The sequence below is a fragment of the Aotus nancymaae genome, unplaced genomic scaffold, assembly GCF_030222135.1.
Source record: "Aotus nancymaae isolate 86718 unplaced genomic scaffold, 86718_ANA_hifiasm-v0.15.2.pri h1tg000033l, whole genome shotgun sequence".
In the NCBI taxonomy this organism is placed as follows: domain Eukaryota; kingdom Metazoa; phylum Chordata; class Mammalia; order Primates; family Aotidae; genus Aotus; species Aotus nancymaae.
The window spans coordinates 17257189-17276872 of record NW_026988447.1 but is presented as its reverse complement, the minus strand read 5'-3'; the positions used below and the strand labels follow the sequence as shown (position 1 = coordinate 17276872).

General features: G+C 40.7%; 1 protein-coding gene across 3 annotated transcripts in view; it reads right to left on the bottom strand.

Annotated features, from left to right (window-relative positions):
- Positions 1-19684, bottom strand: part of LRBA (LPS responsive beige-like anchor protein) — a 742045-nt gene that overhangs the window by 1248 nt on the left and 721113 nt on the right. For all 3 annotated transcript variants that reach the window (XM_064383828.1, XM_064383829.1, XM_064383830.1), the window contains exons 55-56: positions 16954-17150; positions 12437-12588 (exon numbers count right to left, since the gene is read on the bottom strand). In XM_064383828.1, the coding sequence (XP_064239898.1) occupies positions 12437-12588; positions 16954-17150 (349 nt within the window). The remainder of the gene's footprint in view (positions 1-12436; positions 12589-16953; positions 17151-19684) is intronic.

Genomic DNA, 19684 nt, shown 5'->3' with positions numbered 1-19684 from the left:
GTTCTCCCCAAATCCACAAGGTAAATATAGAAGATGGCAGTCAAACTTCCAGTTCATGAGAACTAAACTATGTATTTCATGACTAAAATGTAGCCCTGAGTAAGCTCAGAGTACTCCCTCTGACACTTCACAGGATCCAAGCCATGGCTTGCCGTTTCATTAAAAAGGGTAAGGACAGCTGGTGTGTGCAGGATGCGTCAGTAAAACCTGAACAGATTTGGTCATTTCTAGAGGGGGACTGGGCTGGCAAGACCTATCCTTTATATAAGCAACAGACTCAAAAGAAGGAACCATAATCTCAAAGTAACTGCTGCTGGAAGCAGCAGCACACACTCAAGTGACAAGAGACACCACTTCTAACAGGTGCAGAAGCAATGAGTAAAAAAGAAGAGTGTTAACCATAATTTGAGCTGGTGTCTCTCCTGTGGAGAAGTAGTCTATGTCCATCATGTTCTGGGTGAGGACCCAGTCCTCATAATACAGTGACCCAATCAATCACTGAAGTTATATAAGGACTTCTGCAAGCTTCTTGGTCTCTTGTCCCCAAAGAGGTGGTGCAGGGAAAAAGATGGAGAGCATAAGGTGAACAGTTTAGGGGAAACTTTCTTGGAGCTGTTCTTGGCATAGCTCATTATTTTAGACTTTTCCCTGTGTAGCTTGGTTAGGAACAGCCCTTAAAAGCCATATTCAGTATCCTTCCTAGTACCTCATATCAAAATTAGGAACTATAATGTGTCACTACAACAAAATCAACTAAACACAGAAGACAACAGTAATGAGGAAATGAGAGACAAAACTCTAAGGCAGAGAGAAAATAAATAGCAAATGGCAAGAGTTGGTCTTTCCTTATCAGTCATTAAAGAGATTAAACTCTCCAGCCAAAAGGAAGAGATTGGCAGATGGATAGAAAACATGATCCAACTAAATGCTGTCTAAGAGACCCATTTTAGATCTAAAGACAAACAGCCTGAACGTGAAAGGATGGAAAAGATATTCCATGTAAATACTAACAAAGAGAACTGAGGTGGCTTATGCTAATATCTGACAAAATGGACTTTCAAAAAAAAAAACGGACTTTCAGTCAAAAACTTAACAGGAGACAAAGAAGGACACTATTGAGAAAAGGGTAAATTCATGGAAATATAACAATTAAATATGCATTTATCATCAGACCCCCAAGATATAAAGAGCAAACATTAACAGAATTGAAGGGAGAAATGGTTCTACAGTAATAGTTGTAGATTTCATTACCCCACCTACAGTAATGGGTGGAAAAACCAGGTGGAAGATAAAGAAATAGGAGACTTGAACAATACAAAAAGCTGATTGGACCTGACTCACATATATAGAACACCCACCCAACAACAATAGAATATACATTTTTCTCAAGTGCACATGGAACGGTTTCTGAGATAAAACCATATGGTAGTGCACAAAACAAGTATTAATGATTTAGGGAAGATTAAAATCACAAAGTATCTTTTCTGATTTTAATAGAATGAAACTAGATAATAACTGATAAGTAGAAAATCTGCAAATATATAGAAAGTAAATAAATGATGGGTCAAATAAAACATAAGAGACATCAGAAAATACTGAGATAAATGAAAAGGAAATGCAACATGCCAAAACTTAGGAAATGCTGCAAAATCAATGCTAAGATGGAAATTTTTAGCTGTAAACACATACATTTAAAAAGATCTCAAGTGAATAACCTAACTAACTTTTTACCTCTTAAGGAACTAGGAAAAAAAGCAGCCTAGGCAGAAGGAAGGAAATAATAAAAAGAACAGAGCAGAGATAAAACAGAAAATAGTAAAATGGAAAAAAACCAAAAATTCACTCTTTGAAAAGATCAACAAAATTGACAAACCTCTAGCTAGACTAAGAAACAAAGATGACTCAAATTACTAAAATAAGAAAAGTTGGGACATTACTGAATTTGCAGAAATTAAAGGGTTCTAAGAGACTATTATAAACAACTGTATAGCAACAAATTAGACAACCTCGATGAAATAGACAAATTCCTAGAAACAGTATACCAAAACTGAATGATGAAGAAATAGAAATGATTACACTTTAGACAAATGAGGAGATTGAATCAGCAATCAAAAACCTCCCAATAAGAAAAGTCCGAGACCAGATGGCTTCACTGAGGAAGAGGAATTCTACCAAACATTTAAAGAAGTATTAACACCAGTTCTTCCTAATTTCTTCCAAATAGTTAAAGAGGGAAGAACACTTCCTAACTCAATGAGGCCAGTATTACCCTGACACCAAAGCCAGTTGAAGGTAATACAACAAAAGAATATACAGACCAGGATGCAAAAAAAAATACTAGCAAACAGAATTGACTGGCATAGTAGTGGGAATATACACCAAGACCAAGTGGAATTTATTCCTGGAATGCAAAGATGATTCACCATGCAAAAATCAACCAACATAATATACTAAATTAACAGAATGAATGACAACTAAAAAAGCACATGATCATTTCAACTGATGCTGAAAAATTTGACATTTGACAAAATTCATCATCCTTTCATTATGAAGGCACTTAATAAACTAGGAGTAGAAGGAAACTACCTGAAATGATAAACAGCATGAATGAGTAACCCACAGCTAAAGTCACACTCAATGATGAAAGAAAGTTTTTCCCTACAATTGGGAATGTGACAAGGATGCCCACTTTGACCACTCTTATCCAACACAATACTGAAAGTCTTAGAGCAATTAGACAAGAAAAATAAAAAGTATCCATATTGCTCCTTCATTTCAATCCTGGTGAATCTGACAATTACGTGCATTGGGGTTGCTCTTCTTGAGGAATATCTTTTTGTGTTCTCTGTATTTCTTGGACTTGGATATTGGCCTGCCTTGCTAGGTTGGGGTAAAATTCCCTGTTTAGAGATGACACGATCTTATATGTAGGAAATCCTAATAATTCCACACCAAAACAAAAACAACCAGTACCAGCCACCGACACTATGAAGAAACTGCATCAACTAATGGGCAAAACAACTAGCTAGCATCAAAATGGCAGGATCAAATTCACATATAACAATATTAACCTTAAATGTAAATGGGCTAAATGCCCCAATCAAAAGACACTGGCAAATTGGATAAAGTCAAGACCCATCAGTGTGCTGTATTCAGGAGACCCATTTCACATGCAAAGATACACACAGGCTCAAAATAAAGGGATGGAGAAAGATTTACCAAGCAAATAGCAAAAAAAAAAAAAAGCAGGGGTTGCAACCCTAGTCTCTGATAAAACAGACTTTAAACCAACAAAGATCAAGAGACAAGGGGCGAGAGGATCCAAGATGGCCAATTAGGAGCAGCTCTGGATTGCAGCTCCCAGCAAGAGCGTGGGGGGCAAGTGGACGCTGCATTTCCAAACAGATTTTTATTGCCCACAGACCAGGAGAATCCCAGGCAGAGGAGCCCCACATGTCACCAGCGTGGCTGTTTTGGCCAGCGTGGCAGGTCTCCGCACAAAATACACAGGTCCGGGCGCCGTTTTAGCTGGCAATTGGAGCGCCTGTGAGACAGAGTCGCCCATTCAACTGATAAAAAGGGGACTGAAACAGGGAGCCAGGCCAGGAGATTCCCAGGTGAAAAAGTGCCAGAAATCTCCAGCGTGGCTGTTTCAGCCAGCACAGTGGGTCGCCACACGGGAAATCACACAGATCCTGGCGCCTTTTCAACAGGCAACTGGAGAGCCTGGGAGACAGAGTGGCCCATTCAACTGATAAAAAGGGGACTGAAACAGGGAGCTAGGCCAGGAGATTCCCCAGTGAAAAAGCACCACAAGTCTCCAGCGGCTGTTTCAGCCAGTGCAGCAGGTCTATGCACAAGAAATCACACAAATCCAGGAGCCGTTTCAACTGGTGACTCAGATGCCTGGGAGACAGAGTCACCTGTTCAAATGAAAAAAAGGGGTCTGAGGCAGGTGATCAGGCTCAGCTGGTCCCACCCCCACAAAAAATAGCAATCTGAAACACTCTGGATTGAGAGTTTCACAGCAAGCACAGCTGAACCTGGGATGGTCCAGCTCTGTGGGGGACGGGCGTCCGCCATTAGAGAGAGAGTCCACCATTACAGAGGTGGGCCGCCATTGCTGAGGCAGTTCTAACTATATCCCTATAAACAGGACTACAGGGAAGTTCACACAGCAGCTGGGCGAAGCCCACAATAGCTCAGCAACACCTCTGTTGGCAGACTGTGACGAGGGTGCCTCCTTGCTGGGCAGGGCAGCCCTGAAAAAAGGCAGCAGCCTGACAGAAACTTAAAAATAAAGCCCTACCTTCCTGGGACAGAGCAACTGGGGAAAAAAAAGGCATTTATGAGTTCTGCTGCAGCAGACTTAAACTTACCTGCCCAGCAGCTCTTAATGGAACAATGGAGCTCATAGCTTAGCACTTGAGCTCCTATAAAGGACAGACTGTCTCCTCAAGCAGCTCCCTGACTTCCATATATCCAAAGAGTCACCTCATAAAGGAGAGTGCAGACTGACATCTGGCTGGTATCCTACTGGGACAAAAGTACCAGAAGAAGAAACTGGCAGCAATTCTTACTGTTCTGCAGCTGCTGCAGGTGATCCCCAGGCAAGCAGGGCCTGGAGTGGAACTCCAGCAGTCGTACAGCAGAGGGGCCTGACTGTTAGAAGGAAAACTAAGAAACAAAGAAATAACTTCATCATCAACAAACTGGATGTCTACTCAGAGACTCAATCGGAAAGTCAACGACTACAAAGACGACAGGTGGGTAAATACACAAAGATGGGAAGAAACCAGCACATAAAGGATGAAAACACCCGAAACCAGAACACCTCTCCTCCTACAAGGGATCACAACTCCTCACCAACAAGGGAACAAGGCTGGATGGAGAATCAGTGTGATGAATTGACAGAATCAGGCTTTAGAAGGTGGGTAATAAGAAACTTCTCTAAGCTAAAAGAACATATTTGAACCCAATGCAAAGAAACTAAGGACCTTGAAAAAAGGTTTGACAAAATGCTAACGAGAATAAACAGCTTAGAGAGGAATAGAAATGAATTGATGGAGCTGAAAAACACAACATGAGAACCTCACGAAGCATACACAAGTTTCAATAGCCGAATTGACCAAGCAGAAGAAAGGACATCAGAAGTCAAAGATCAACTCAATGAAATAAAATGAGAAGGCAAGATTAGAGAAAAAAGGGTACAAAGAAATGAAAAAAGTCTCCAAGAAATATGGGACTATATGAAAAGACCTAATCTACATTTGATAGATGTACCTGAATGTGATGGAGAGAATGAATCCAAGCTGGAAAACACTCTTCAGGATATTATCCAGGAAAACTTCCCCAACCTAGCAAGGCAGGCCAATATCCAAGTCCAGGAAATACAGAGAACACAAAAAGATATTCCTCAAGAAGAGCAACCCCAATGCACGTAATCGTCAGATTCACCAGGATTGAAATGAAGGAGAAAATGCTAAGGAGAGCCAGAGAGAAAGGTCGGGTTACCCACAAAGGGAAGCCCATCAGACTCACAGCAGATCTCTCAGCAGAAACCCTACAAGCCAGAAGAGAGTGGGGGCCAATATTCAACATCCTTAAAGAAAAGAACTTTCAACCCAGAATTTGATATTCAGCCAAACTAAGCTTCATAAGCAAAGGAGAAATAAAATCCTTTACGAACAAGCAATTACTCAGAGATTTCATCACCACCAGGCCTGCTTTACAAGAGCTCCTGAAAGAAGCACTGAACATAGAAAGGAACAACCAGTACCAGTCACTCCAAAAACACCAAATGGTAAAGAGCATCAACACAATGAAGAAACTGCATCAACTAATGGGCAAAACAGCTAGCTAGCATCAAAATGGCAGGATCAAATTCAGACATAACAATATTAACCCTAAATGTAAATGGGCTGAACGCCCGAATCAAAAGACAGAGTGGCAAATTGGATAAAAAGCCAAAACCCATCAGTGTGCTATATCCAGGAACCCCATGTCACATGCAAGGATACACAAAGGCTCAAAATAAAGGGATGGAGGAAGATTTACCAAGCAAATGGAGACCGAAAAAAAGCAGGAGTTGCAATCCTAGTCTCCGATAAAATAGACTTTAAACTAACAAAGATCAAAAGAGACAAAGAAGGACATTACATAATGGTAAAAGGATCAATGCAACAAGAAGAGCTAATGATCTAAAATATATACGCACCCAATACAGGAGCACCCAGATACATAAGGCAAGTTCTTGATGACTTACAAAGAGACTTAGACTCCCACACAATAATAGTGGGAGACTTTAACACTCCACTGTCAATATTAGATCAACGAGATAGAAAATTAACAAGGATATCCAGGACTTGAACTCAGACCTGGAACAAGCAAACCTAATAGACATTTGCAGAACTCTCCACCCCAAATCCACAGAATATACATTCTTCTCAGCACCACATCACACCTACTCTAAAATTGACCACATAATTGGAAGTAAATTACTTCTCGGCAAATGCAAAAGAATGGAAATCATAACAAACAGTCTCTCAGACCACAGTGCAATCAAGTTAGAACTCAGAATTCAGAAACTAACTAACTCAGAACCGCATAGCTTCATGGAAACTGAACAACTGGCTCTTGAATGTTGACTGGATAAACAATGAAATGAAGGCAGAAATAAAGATGTTCTTCAAAACCAACAAGAACGAAGACACAACATACCAGAATCTCTGGGACACATTTAAAGCAATGTCTACAGGAAAATATATAGCAATAAATGCCCACATGAGAAGCAAGGAAAGATCTAAAATCAACATCCTATCATCAAAATTGAAAGAACTAGAGGGGCAAGATCAAAAAAACTCAAAACCTAGCAGAAGACAAGAAATAACTAAGATCAGAGCAGAACTGAAGGAGATAGAGACACAAAAAACCCTTCAAAAAAATCAATAAATCCAGGAGCTGGTTTTTCGAAAAAAAGATCAACAAAATAGACCACTAGCCAGATTAATAAAAAGAAAAGAGAGAATAATCAAATACATGCAATAAAAAATGATAAAGGGGACATCACCACAGATTCCACAGAAATACAAACCATCAGCAGAAATTATTACAAACAACTCTATGCACATAAACTAGTAAACCTGGAAGAAATGGATAAATTCCTGCACACTTGCATTCTCCCAAGCCTAAACCAGGAAGAAGTCAAAACCCTGAATAGACCAATAACAACGGCTGAAGTTGAGGTGGCAATTAAGAGCCTACCACCCAAAAAAAGCCCAGGTCCAGATGGGTTCACAGCCGAATTCGACCAGACATACAAAGAGGAGCTGGTACCATTCCTTCTGAAACTATTCCAAACAATCCAAAAAGAGAGACTCCTTCCCAAATCATTTTATGAGATCAACATCATCCTGATACCAAAACCTGGCAGAGACTCAACAAGAAAAGTAAACTTCAGGCCAATATCCATGATGAACATAGATGCAAAAATCTTCAATAAAATACTGGCAAGCCGATTGCAACAGCACATCAAAAAGCTTATCCACCATGATCAAGTAGGCTTCATCCCAGGGATGCGAGGCTGGTTCAACATAGGCAAGTATATAAATGTAATTCAACACATAAACAGAACCAAAGACAAAAACCACAATTATCTCAACAGATGCAGAGAAGGCCTTTGACAAAATTCAACAGCCCTTTATGCTAAAAATCTTCAGTAAACTAGGTATTGATGGCACGTATCTCAAAATAATAAAAGCTATTTACCACAAACCCACAGCAAGTATCATACTGAATGGGCAAAAACTGGAAGCATTCCCTTTGAAATCTGGCACTAGACAAGGATGCCCTCTCTCACCACTCCTATTCAATATAGTATTGGAAGTTCTAGCCAGAGCAATCAGGCAAGAAAAAGAAATAAAGGGTATTCAATTAGGAAAAGAGGAGTAAAATTGTCTCTATTTGCAGATGACATGATTGTATATTTAGAAGACCCCATCATCTCAGCCCAAAATCTCCTGAAACTGATGAGCAACTTCAGCAAAGTCTCAGGATACAAAATCAATGTGCAGAAATCACAAGCATTCCTATACACCAATAACAGACATAAAGAGAGCCAAATCAAGGACGAACTGCCATTCACAATTGCTACAAAGAGAATAAAATAGCTAGGAATACAACTAACATAGAATGTAAAGGACCTCTTCAAGGAGAACTACAAAGCACTGCTCAAGGAAATAAGAGAGGACACAAACAGATGGAGAAACATTCCATGCTCATGGTTAGGAAGAATCAATGTTGTGAAAATGGCCATACTGCCCAAAGTAATTTACAGATTCAACACTATCCCCATCAAGCTACCAATGACCTTCTTCACAGAACTGGAAAAAAACACCTTAAACTTCATATGGAGCCATAAGAGAGCCTGCATAGCCAAGACAATCCTAAGCAAAAAAAAAAAAAAAAACAAAACTGGCGGCATCATGCTACCTGACTTCAAACTATACTACAAGGCTACAGTAATCAAAACAGCATGATGTTGGTACCAAAACAGAGACATAGACCAATGGAACAGAACAGAGGCCTCAAAACTAATGCCACACATCTACAACCATCTGATCTTTGACAAACCTGACAACAACAAGCAATGGGGAAAGGATTTCCTATTTAATAAATGGTGTTGGGAAAACTGGCTAGCCATATGCAGAAAGCTGAAACTGGATCCCTTCCTTACACCTTATACAAAAATTAACTGCAGATGGACTAAGGATTTAAACATAAGACCTAACACCATAAAAACCCTAGAAGAAAACCTAGGCAATACTATTCAAGACATAAGTATAGGCAAGGACTTCATGACTAAAACACCAAAAGCATTGGCAACAAAAGCCAAAATACACAAATGGAATCTAAACTATCATTAGAATGAACCAGCAACCAACAGAATAGGGAAAAATTTTTGCAATCCGTCTATCTGACAAAGGGCTAATATCCAGAATCTACAAAGAACTTAAACAAATTTACAAGAAAAAGACAACCCCATCAAAAAGTGGGCAAAGAATATGAACAGACCATTTCTCAAAATAAGACATCTATGAGGCCAACAAACATATGAAAAAAAGCTCATCATCATTGGTCATTAAAGAAATGCAAATCAAAACCACATTGAGATACCATCTCACGCCAGTTAGAATGGCGATCATTAAAAAATCAGGAGACAACAGATGCTGGAGAGGATGTGGAGAAATAGGAACACTTTTACACTGTTGGGAGTGTAAATTAGTTCAACCATTGTGGAAGACAAGGATCTAGAAATAGAAATCCATTTGATGCAGCAATTCCATTACTAGGTATATGCCCAAAGGATTATAAATCATTCTGTTATGTGCAGAAATCCTATAACCAATAACAGACATAAAGAGAGCCAAATCAAGGATGAACTGCATGTATGTTTATTACGGCACTGTTCATAATGGCAAAGACTTGGAACCAACCCAAATGCCCAGCAGTGATAGACTGGAGAAAGAAAATGTGGACACATGCACATGTATGTTTATTATGGCACTGTTCATAATAGCAAAGACTTGGAACCAACCCAAATGCCCATCAATGATAGACTGAAGAATGAAAATGTGGCACATATACACCATGGAATACTATGCATCCATAAAAAAGGATGAGTTCATGTCCTTTGCAGGGACATGGATGAACCTGGAAACCATTATTCTCAGCAAACTGACACAAGAACAGAAAACCAAACACCGCATGTTCTCACTCATAAGTGGGTGTCGAACAAGGAGAAAACCTGGACATAAGGAGGGGAACATCACACACTGGGGCCTGCTGGGGGGAGGGGTAAGGGCGGGAAAGCAGGGGGTGGGGGAATTGGGGAGCGATAACATTAGGAGAAATACCTAATGTAGATGACAGGGGGATGGATGCAGCAAATCACCATGGCACACATATACCTATGTAACAAACCTGCACGTTCTGCACATGTACCCCAGAACTTCAACTATAATATAAATAAAAATAAATGAATCCAGCTAATGTGCACGATACGCAACACAAAAATCAGTTGCATTTTTATACATTAACAATGAGCAGTTCAAAAGGAAAATTAAGAATAAATTTAACCAATACCGAAAACTATAAAACATTGCTAACATAAATAAAACACATCACATAGTCATGGATTGGAAGACTTAATATTGTTAAGATGTCAATACGACCCAAAATTATCTACAGATTCAATGCAATCACTATCAAAATCCCAGTGATATTTTTTTGCAGAGGCAGAAAATCCATCCTATCTGAAGAAACCCCAAATAGCCAAAACAATCTTGAGAAAGATGTTAGCAGTTGCACATTTCCTGATTCGAAAAGTTACTACTACAATGCTACAGAAATAAAAACACTGTCATGCTGATTGATATAGACAGATCAACAGAAGAGGAAGTTGGGAAATAATCCCTCACATATGTGCTCAAATAGGGTTTCAAGACCATTTAATGGAGAAAGCACCTTTTCAACCAATGATGCTGGAAAATTGGATATCCACATGCAAAACAATGAAGGTGGACCCTTACCTACCATTATATTTAAAAAGTAACTCAAAATGGATCAAAAACCTAAATATAGATTAAAACTATACAACTTTTAGATGAAAACATATGGGAAAACCTTTATGACGTTGGATTTTGCAGTGGTTTCTTGGATATGATACCAAAACAAAAGAGACAACAAAAATCTCACAACAAAAACATAGGATTTCATAAAAAGTAAAATCAGGGCTGGACATGGTGGCTCATGGCTGAAATCCCAGCACTTTGGGTGGCTGAGGTAGCAGGATTGTTTGAGCCCAGAAGTTCAAGACCAACCTGGGCAACATAGTGAGACCCTGTCTCTACAGAAAATAAAAATAAGCCAGGCATGGTCGCATATGCCTGTAGTAGCAGCTACCATGTGGCTGAGGTGGGAGAATCATTTGCCAGGAGGTTGAGGCTTCAGTGAGCTGTGATTGCACAACTGTACTCCAGCCTAGGCAAAAGAGTGAGACCCTGTCTCAAAAAAATATATATATATACTTTGTGCATCTAAGGACACTATGAAGAGAGTGAAAAGACAACATCACTGGTCATTAGGAAAATCAAAATCACAACGAGAGACCATGCCTGTTAGGACAACTGTTAAAAAATAGAGCAAGTGTTGATAAGGACATGGAGAAATCGGAACCCATGTAAAATGGTGCAGCTGCTGTGGAAAATTAGGGTTTCCTCAAAAAGTCAAACAGAATTTCCATATAATCCAGCAATTCCACTCCTGGACATACAACCAAAGGAACTGTAAAAAGGGACTTGCATAGATATTTGTATGATAATGTTCATAGCAGCATTACTTACAATAGCCAAAAGGTAGAAACAACCCAAGTGTCCATCATCGACAGGTGAATGATAAACAGAACACATTATATTCACACAATAGACTGTTACGCAGCCTTAAAAAGGAATGAGATTCTGATATGTGCTACAACATACAAGAACCTTGAAAGTGTTATCCCAAGTGAAGTAAGCCAGGGACAACACAACAAATATTTTATGATTCCACTTACAGAAGGCGCTTAGAAGAAGCAAATTCATAGAGACAGAAAGTAGAATGCAATTGAGCTGGGTGGGGAGGAAGAGTCATTAACAGGTTAAGAGTTTCTGTTTATGATGAAAGAGGTCTGGAAATGGATGATGGTGACAGTGGCACAACACTGTAAATGTACTTAATGCCACTAAATTGTATATCAAAAAGAGTTTAGATGGAAAATGTTACATGTTGCCACAAATCTTTTTAAAAAAGAAACGAAACTGAGTGACTCTATGTTGAGGAAATAAGGTGCCAGATAAAGATGATCCCCCCAAAATCTACCACTTGAGAGCTTTTAGGAACTAAGCCCTTTCAGAGGACTCTCCATATGCAGAGATAAAGGCATTTTACATTAAACATGTTTACAGCTCTTTAAATTTTATTTACTAAAACACATTTCAAAGAAATATAAAAAGCTTTGCATCACTGTAATCAGAGGCTTTGCTACTTAAATTCTCTATTCCTTGAGAACTCAGCTTCTGTCCAAGAGTGGCAATGTCATCAGAAAGAAAATCACACTTAAAAAAAGTGTTCTTGGTTTGATAGCACAGGTGACCCCCCACAACTCAACTTCATAAGCCCATTTAAATAAATTCCCTCTGCAGGTTTTACTATACATTTTTGAAAATGTTATTTTTTGTAGAAAACAACTATGTTGCCCAGACGGGTTTCAAACTCCTGCGCTCAAGTGATTCTCCTGCCTCAGCCTCCCAAGTGCTGGGATTATAGGCATGAGCCACCATGCCCAGTTCCCTCTGCAATTTTTGAAACTACTGTTTGTAGCCCATGATTCCAGTGTTACCTCTGGTCATAGGACAGCGCCATGGCCCGGATTCCAGCATCGCATCCTGGGTAGGCAAAGAGCTGCTTGAGATCTGATACCTGCCGGACCACAACCACTCCGCTGTCTCCTCCTGTGAGCAGGTACTGCCCATCTCGGCTTAGCTGGATGGCCTATAAGACACAGCAACATTCAGAAGAGATGTGGTTCTAGGGCACTTCCAGCCCCACCATGTATTTGAGTAATTTTTACACCAGCTACTGTGGTGCAGGGAGAAGAGAGAGAGAGATCCTCAGTAATTTTTAGAAAAATCACAAGTTGTAGAAGATCTGCCATTTTTCAAAAACCAAATGGACAAAGTTCGGCAATGCTTGAGATTTTTTTGGCTTTGCTTTTTTAAAGACGAGGTAGTAAACTCTTCCAGTTCCTCAAATGCTGTGGGAATGGTGTGTGTTGTGGACTGGGACCAGTGCTGTAATGAGGAGCCCTGGCATCTCTTCATTTGCCCTGTGGACATGCTAATAACCCTGTTTTGTCCCAAGACTTGGCAGACTGTGCTACCTGACCTCACATCCACTCTGATCCCCTGCTATTGTGCAACTCCAGGCCGAGGGAGGCAGCTAGCCACCTCGGCCCCTTCCCTGAGCCTGTTGGATTTTTGACAGCAGTTGGGAAGAAGACTTGGTAGCCACAACTTCCAGCATGATGAAATCTCAGTTTAGCCTTTTCTTGCCCCAGGGCTGACAGTACTTCAGCCTGTGGTTTAGTCAGCTCTAGGCTGTGCCCCTCTGTCCTTTCCTACTAGTGCTGAACAGATGGTGCAGGCTCAGAATTTGCTCTTTGATCCTATAAAATGGGCATCCACAAATGAAAGCCTGCAGGCCAAATGCAGCCTACTGCCTGTTTCCTGTAACTATTTTAACATTTTTTAATGTTAAAAAGAACTTTTCATGACACATGAATATTTGTATGAATTCCAAATTTGAATCCCCATAAATAAGCTTTTTTTGAGACAGGGTCTCATTCTGTCACCCAGGCTGGAGTACAGTGGCGCAATCTCAGCTCACTACAACCTCCACCTCCTGGGTTAAAGTGATTGTCATGCCTCAGCCTCCTTAGCAGTTGGGATTACAGGTGCCCACCACAACACGTGGCTAATTTTTGTATTTTTAGTAGAGACGGAGTTTCACTATGTTGGTCAGGCTGGTCTCGAACTCCTGACCTTAAGTTATCCGCCCACCTCGGCCTCCCAAAGTGCTGGGATTACAGGCAAGAGCCACCACACCTGGCCTTCAATAAATAAGGTTTTACCGGAACATCGCCATACCCATTTGTTTATGACTACTTTCACAGGTAGTTGCAACAGAGAATTCAGAACCTTCAAAGCCTAAAATACTTACTTTCTGTCCATTTATAGAAAAAGTGTGGTGACTCCTAATTGGCCCTCCCTACTCCAAAAGCCAATCCTATTATCCCTTCCTCTCCTCCTGCCTGTTGCCTCCAAGCCTTGTTTTCTTAGCTTACTAAGATATAAATTTCCTTTCTTTAGTGGATGGCATCGGAGTTTTAACAGCCATTACAAACAACTAATCGCACGTTCACCTGGACACACATAGGAATACAAATTGTGCTGGCAAGCCAGAAAGAAGAGAACCTAATTTCTGATATATTCACACTGTTGTACATTCAGCTTTAGCACAGTTGCCTTAAGTCTTACTCTTTGACATATTGTTTTAAAAATCATAGAAAGGTAAAGACTTTCTTAGCTATTTAATTCACATTCACTCAAATGCCAACTTTAAGTAGTCTCTTGAACACAGCTTATTCTCAAGAACACAAAAATACATCTAGGAAATAAAAACCTATGTGTGAAAAACAGTTATATATTCTCTAAGTCTTGTTAACTAAGCACAGATATTAAAATATTTTCAAGATAAGCAAAAATCAATATCCTTTTCCCCCATTCATTTCACAAATAGCAATCTCTAGGGGTGTCTGGGAACTGCAATGAAGACTAGGACAAACAATTATTTTCTACACTTATAAAATTCAGCTGATGAAAATCCATTAACCTTATGGTTGTGGTTCACTTGAATTTTATACTTGAAGCTTTTTACTGGATAAGTGCTATACTAAAACAAATTAAAACCATTAATCTTTAATTCTTTGTTCTGGTAAAGAATCGCTAATACTGCTTCTGTCTGAAATTAAGTAAAACCTGGGCTTTAGAGACTGTACAGTCATCAGCATTCAAAACATTTTAATGAACCAGATGCCTCCCAAGGTGAAAAAAGATTTCGCTGGCCTCTTTCACGAGAGGCCAAATTCCTCTGGCAGCCAAGAGCCAGGGTAACATTTAGCAAGATCTCCCACTCAAATCCTGACAGGCTGCCTCTGCATCCAGATTGGGTTGTGACTAGAGGTTTTCAGAGGGCTCCAGAGACATGTTAATCTCATCCCCTGAAATCCTGAGTGCTCTGGACAACACCGTGGCTGCAGGGTTTTAAGGAGGTACTAGCAGGCCACAGCAATCTGCTGGGAACAACCACATCCTAAAACATAGCCTCAGGAAGGGAAAACAGAAGCATTCCCCTGGGTGAATGATGGTTCTCCCAGGTTTAGGATAAAATAACTTTGCTTCTCTGTCCAGTCTGCCTCCTTAAATATCAGCTATTCATAAAGACATCTCAACACTGTCTAGTTGATGGACTATGATATGCTGCTAACCAAAATGCCACAGAACAATCTGGCACCTAAAAAATAGGTGGGAAGCCTTGATAAGTGCAGAGCTTCCCCAGGCTGCCCGCCTGCAGGGTTCTTGGTATTTCACAGAAAACTTCTGGTCTGAGCTGATGACTAATTTGTTTCCATGGTGTCCTTTCCTTATATGGGCTCAGACTGAGGATGGAGCTGGAGATTCTGCTCTGTGGTGTCTTGGATTCCCAGCCTGTGGCTTCCTTCCTCGCCTTCAGAGGTAGGGAGCTGTGAAAGTGTCAGTCTCTGGAGCTGTGGGTAGGTAGTGCTCATTTTTGGCAAGCTCACTTTAATCACACAGTTGCCACTTGCCAGTTAGCATGATAAAGTGCAGGAGTGCTGGGAAAAAGGCAGTGGATTGTTTAAGCCTAAAATCCAGTGGGAAATATTACAGAGGGAAAAAGCGATGACTACAGGGCTGTGTACGAATGGTCTGCAGAAAGCCTCCCACTGCTGCCTCAAGGAACTTCCCAGAGCCCCTGGTACTAACTGAAATGCCACAGAAATTGCTTCAGTCAGCTAGGGATCTCAAATTATTTTACAGATTTATTAGTGTAGCTGACAATATAATCGCAACTCAAAGTGACAGATTATCCACATTATTATTGTAAAGAAAAGAGGAAAGGAAAATCCTCTGATGTGTACTTGGTTTAAATGCAGCATTATGGGAAGGTAGGGAAAAATAAAAGTGAGTGCGAATGTGTCTGTGTGCATGCCTCATGGTGGAGGCTGGCAGAATGCAATGGAGAGACCACGGAGAACAGTGAAGACACAAGAAGGAAACTGTCCACTGAAGCAAGAAATGAATCCCAGGAGACAGAGCAGCAGGGGTCCTTCATGTCCTCAACGTAACCTACATGTATGGGCTTTGTTCCCTAATATTTCCTGACCCCAGTATTTACTTAGGAGAAGGGGGTGCTCAAACTAGATCTGGGAAAGTAGGAGAATTTATGTCATTTAAGCTGCCTAGGTCAGGAATAGCAATGAGTGAAATATCCAGAGGTAGCTCAAAGCCAGGATAGAAGCCCCTGTGAACCTACTCCTGCCCCCAACATGTCATGGGTCCCCTCATTGTATACAGCTCATGTGCCCCACCCCCTAGCCTAATTCTGGAAAATTGAAAAACTAGCCCCTGAAAAGAACAGTTCTTACTCTTTTTCTCAACTTGTAATACTTGTGGAGTCCTGTCCTGAAGAGGAAGCAAGAGGCCGGAAGTCCACTGGCATTGCCATTTCCGGTATACCAAATGGGAAAAAATGCTTGCCTGATTCATATCATAATTTGAAGCCCAACTTCCTTAACATGTTTTGGTCTTGTTATCCATGAAGAAGTCATATCTGAAATTAATCCTAAATAGTCACAATCCCTACTCCCACCACCAAGCTATTCAGATGTAAAGCGAATCCAGTTTTAGGTATCATCTAATGTACTGTTTCAGCTTTCATACTCAGAAAACAATCTACAGTGAATGTTTTTAGGAAAAAAAAAATGAGCAGGGCCACTGAAAGCCACCCAGGATGGTTTCAGAAGTCCCTAAGAAAACCTCTTCTACTGAAGGGCCATCCTCAGCTGTGCCAAGTGATGCGGTCTGCACAGCTGGCACTGCTGTGGTGTACCAAGTGTGTGAGCCTTGTCCGAGTGCTACCTAAGGATTTTCTGTTGATGTGGAAAAGAGGCCCTCGACAACCCAAAAATAGAGGTTTCTTTCGTGAACCCCTTCCCTCCCCACTTGACGTGCATTGAGGTAAAAGTCATGAACGCTGAAGAGTCTCCAGGGCACTCACTCTTATGTTATCATCTGTTTCCATCGTGGCCTGGAGTTTTCCATTCACACTGAATGTACAGAAGAGGCCATTCTCATAGAATATGACACAATGGCCCTCTCTTGAAGCCTGAATGAGTTTCGGTTTCAGGCAGTTTTCAGGACCCTCCAAGGTCCTCAACAAGTCTCCATTCATGGAATGTATGAGACATGGTCCTTCTGAGAAGAGAGGAGAAACAAAAGGCAAAATTAATTATTTAATGAAAACAGACAAATATGATTTGAATCTTGAATCCTAAGCACAGATTAAACAGGATTATAGTACCATAGTATAGGTGCAGAAACCCTTTAAAAAACTTCCATCTTACATAAAAGTTATTTTGCAAAATCTCCTCTTTATGTTTGCCAGATTTCACCTTCCACTAGGGAGAGGAGAGAAGCCAAATCATGCAAGTCCCAGTTCACTTTCCATAGAGACAGGAAGTTACTCTATGAAATTCATTATGCTAAGAGGCAATACCAACTGGAGGAACTGAGAAACAAGCTTCAAATCCTAGCACAGCTTCAAGGAGGCTGGGATGCAAAGAAACAAGGGCTGTAGGCAGATACACTAGGACCTCTCCCCACACCTTGTGGGGGCCTCAACGGCCAAGGCGCTGTGGGCCTGTGCAGGGACAGACAGCTCAGGCAGCCTCAGAGGGCCTAAGCCGCCTTCCCCCCAACGCTCACTACTGTTTTACACTAAAAGGGGGCCCCTGGTAGTTCCTCTCAACCTCCAAAAAATTCATACAGGGACCCTTTGGCCACTTCTCCTTGGCAACTGAGTGAGTCCACTTCCCTGCTGTCCCCACAGCAAGCAGCAGCATCTGCCACTCCCAACACCTAGGTGGACCACCAGGCCAAAGTGCCATTGGAGGACAGGCAGCTGCTGGGGAGCCCACACACAGCCAAGCGTTTTGTTTCTATTGAGTACCTGCTACATGCAAAGCAAAGAAGGAGTAAGGCACAAAGATTGCTTGTGTGATGAGCAAATTCCAAGAGATATCTCAGTCAGCTAACAGGGGTTACTGGGGTATGCACCCTGCTTCTCTTCACGCTAAATGACTCATGGCCACGTGATCACTGCCTTTTTCCCACAATGACTTGAAAGCTTGCCCTTTTAAAAATAAGGCTTTTAGCTCTTTCTTGACCACTCAGGTGGTTTATAAATTTTTAAAATATCCACATGCAGTCTTTGCTTTACCCAGTTCCAGCATGCATGAATTTCAGTTATCACTCCTTAAATAACACCAGCTCTCCAATAACATAGTTCAAATTTAGGTTGTCATAGTAATTGCATAAAGTACACACTTTTGTGGCTAGCTCTTCAGTCCACGAATCACTATATAAATAACAGATGTGCATCATCATGATCAGTGACCAATCACATCATTCCTTTCAAGGTATGTTGATGAGTGGCCACTGCATATCTGTTATTCAGTTCATGCACAGACAGCAAACTGTGCAGCTGTGCTGCCTTTTTGTCTCCCAGTGATAAAGCCATGTAATATTTTACAAAAATGGATAATCAAAAAAGGGTATTAGCAAACAAAGATGAAACTGCAGTAAAGAAATGAAAAATGATAAAGCTGAAAGTAGAATTGAATTGAATATAAATGGAGTTACAGGAGAAACTGCCTGTGGGATGCTGACCCTGCTGAGACACTGTAGATTTGCAGCCAGGAAGAGAATGAAGGGAACTCATCAGTGTAAGTTAGGGAAGAAGGTGTAACAAAAATGATGTCCCGGAAGTGATACCAGCAAAAGCCTCACATTAAAGGAATCCTACGGAATATTTCATGACATTGAAAGCACAAAAGATAATAAAATGTTAGAAGCGGATCCCAACTTAGAAAAGAGTATGACAGATCTCAAGGCATAGAAAAGATGCTAGCTCCTTCCAAGTATACAACAAGAAGGCAGTAAGTACTGGTCAAACTACTCTTGATACATTTTTCACAAAATAATTATCAGTGTATCAAATTGCAATGTATTAAGTACATGTGAGTTTTACTAATTTTTTCATGTTCTTAAGTATGAGTTTTTAATGTTTTGACAAAATTATTATCAGAGACAGGTGTTGCTCTGTCACTCAGGCTGGAGTACAGTGGCATGATCATGGCTCACTACAGCCTTCACCTCCTGCAATCCTTCCACCTCACCCTCCCAAGCAGCTGGGACTACAGATGTGCACCACCATGCCCAGCTAATTCATAATTTTTTTGTAGCAATGGGAGTCTCACTATGTTGCCAGACTGGTCTCGAATTCCTGACCTCAAATGATCTTCCCACCTTGGCCTCCCAAAATGTTGGGATTTACAGGTATGAGCCACTGTGCCCAGCCTGACAAAAATTTTTAAAGACCATGGAACAATTGTAAACTTTACCACTGATTATTCAGAACACTTTGTATGGTTTCAGTTTGCATGCTCGCTTTTACAGTTCCACAGCACTGTGCAAAGCAAAGATGACCTGTAATATAATAGGTTCATTTTACGATTCCTGTTGGCTCAGGATGTATGAAATTATTGACAATAAGAAGGAAAAAATCCAGTGGTTATAAAATTATTGCTATCATTATTACCATTTCAATGTTTTGACCAAATTTTTTTTTTTAATTTTTTTATTGCATTTTAGGTTTGGAGGTACATGTGAAGAACATGCAAGAGTGTTGCATAGGTGCATACGTGGCAGTGTGATTTGCTGCCTTCCTC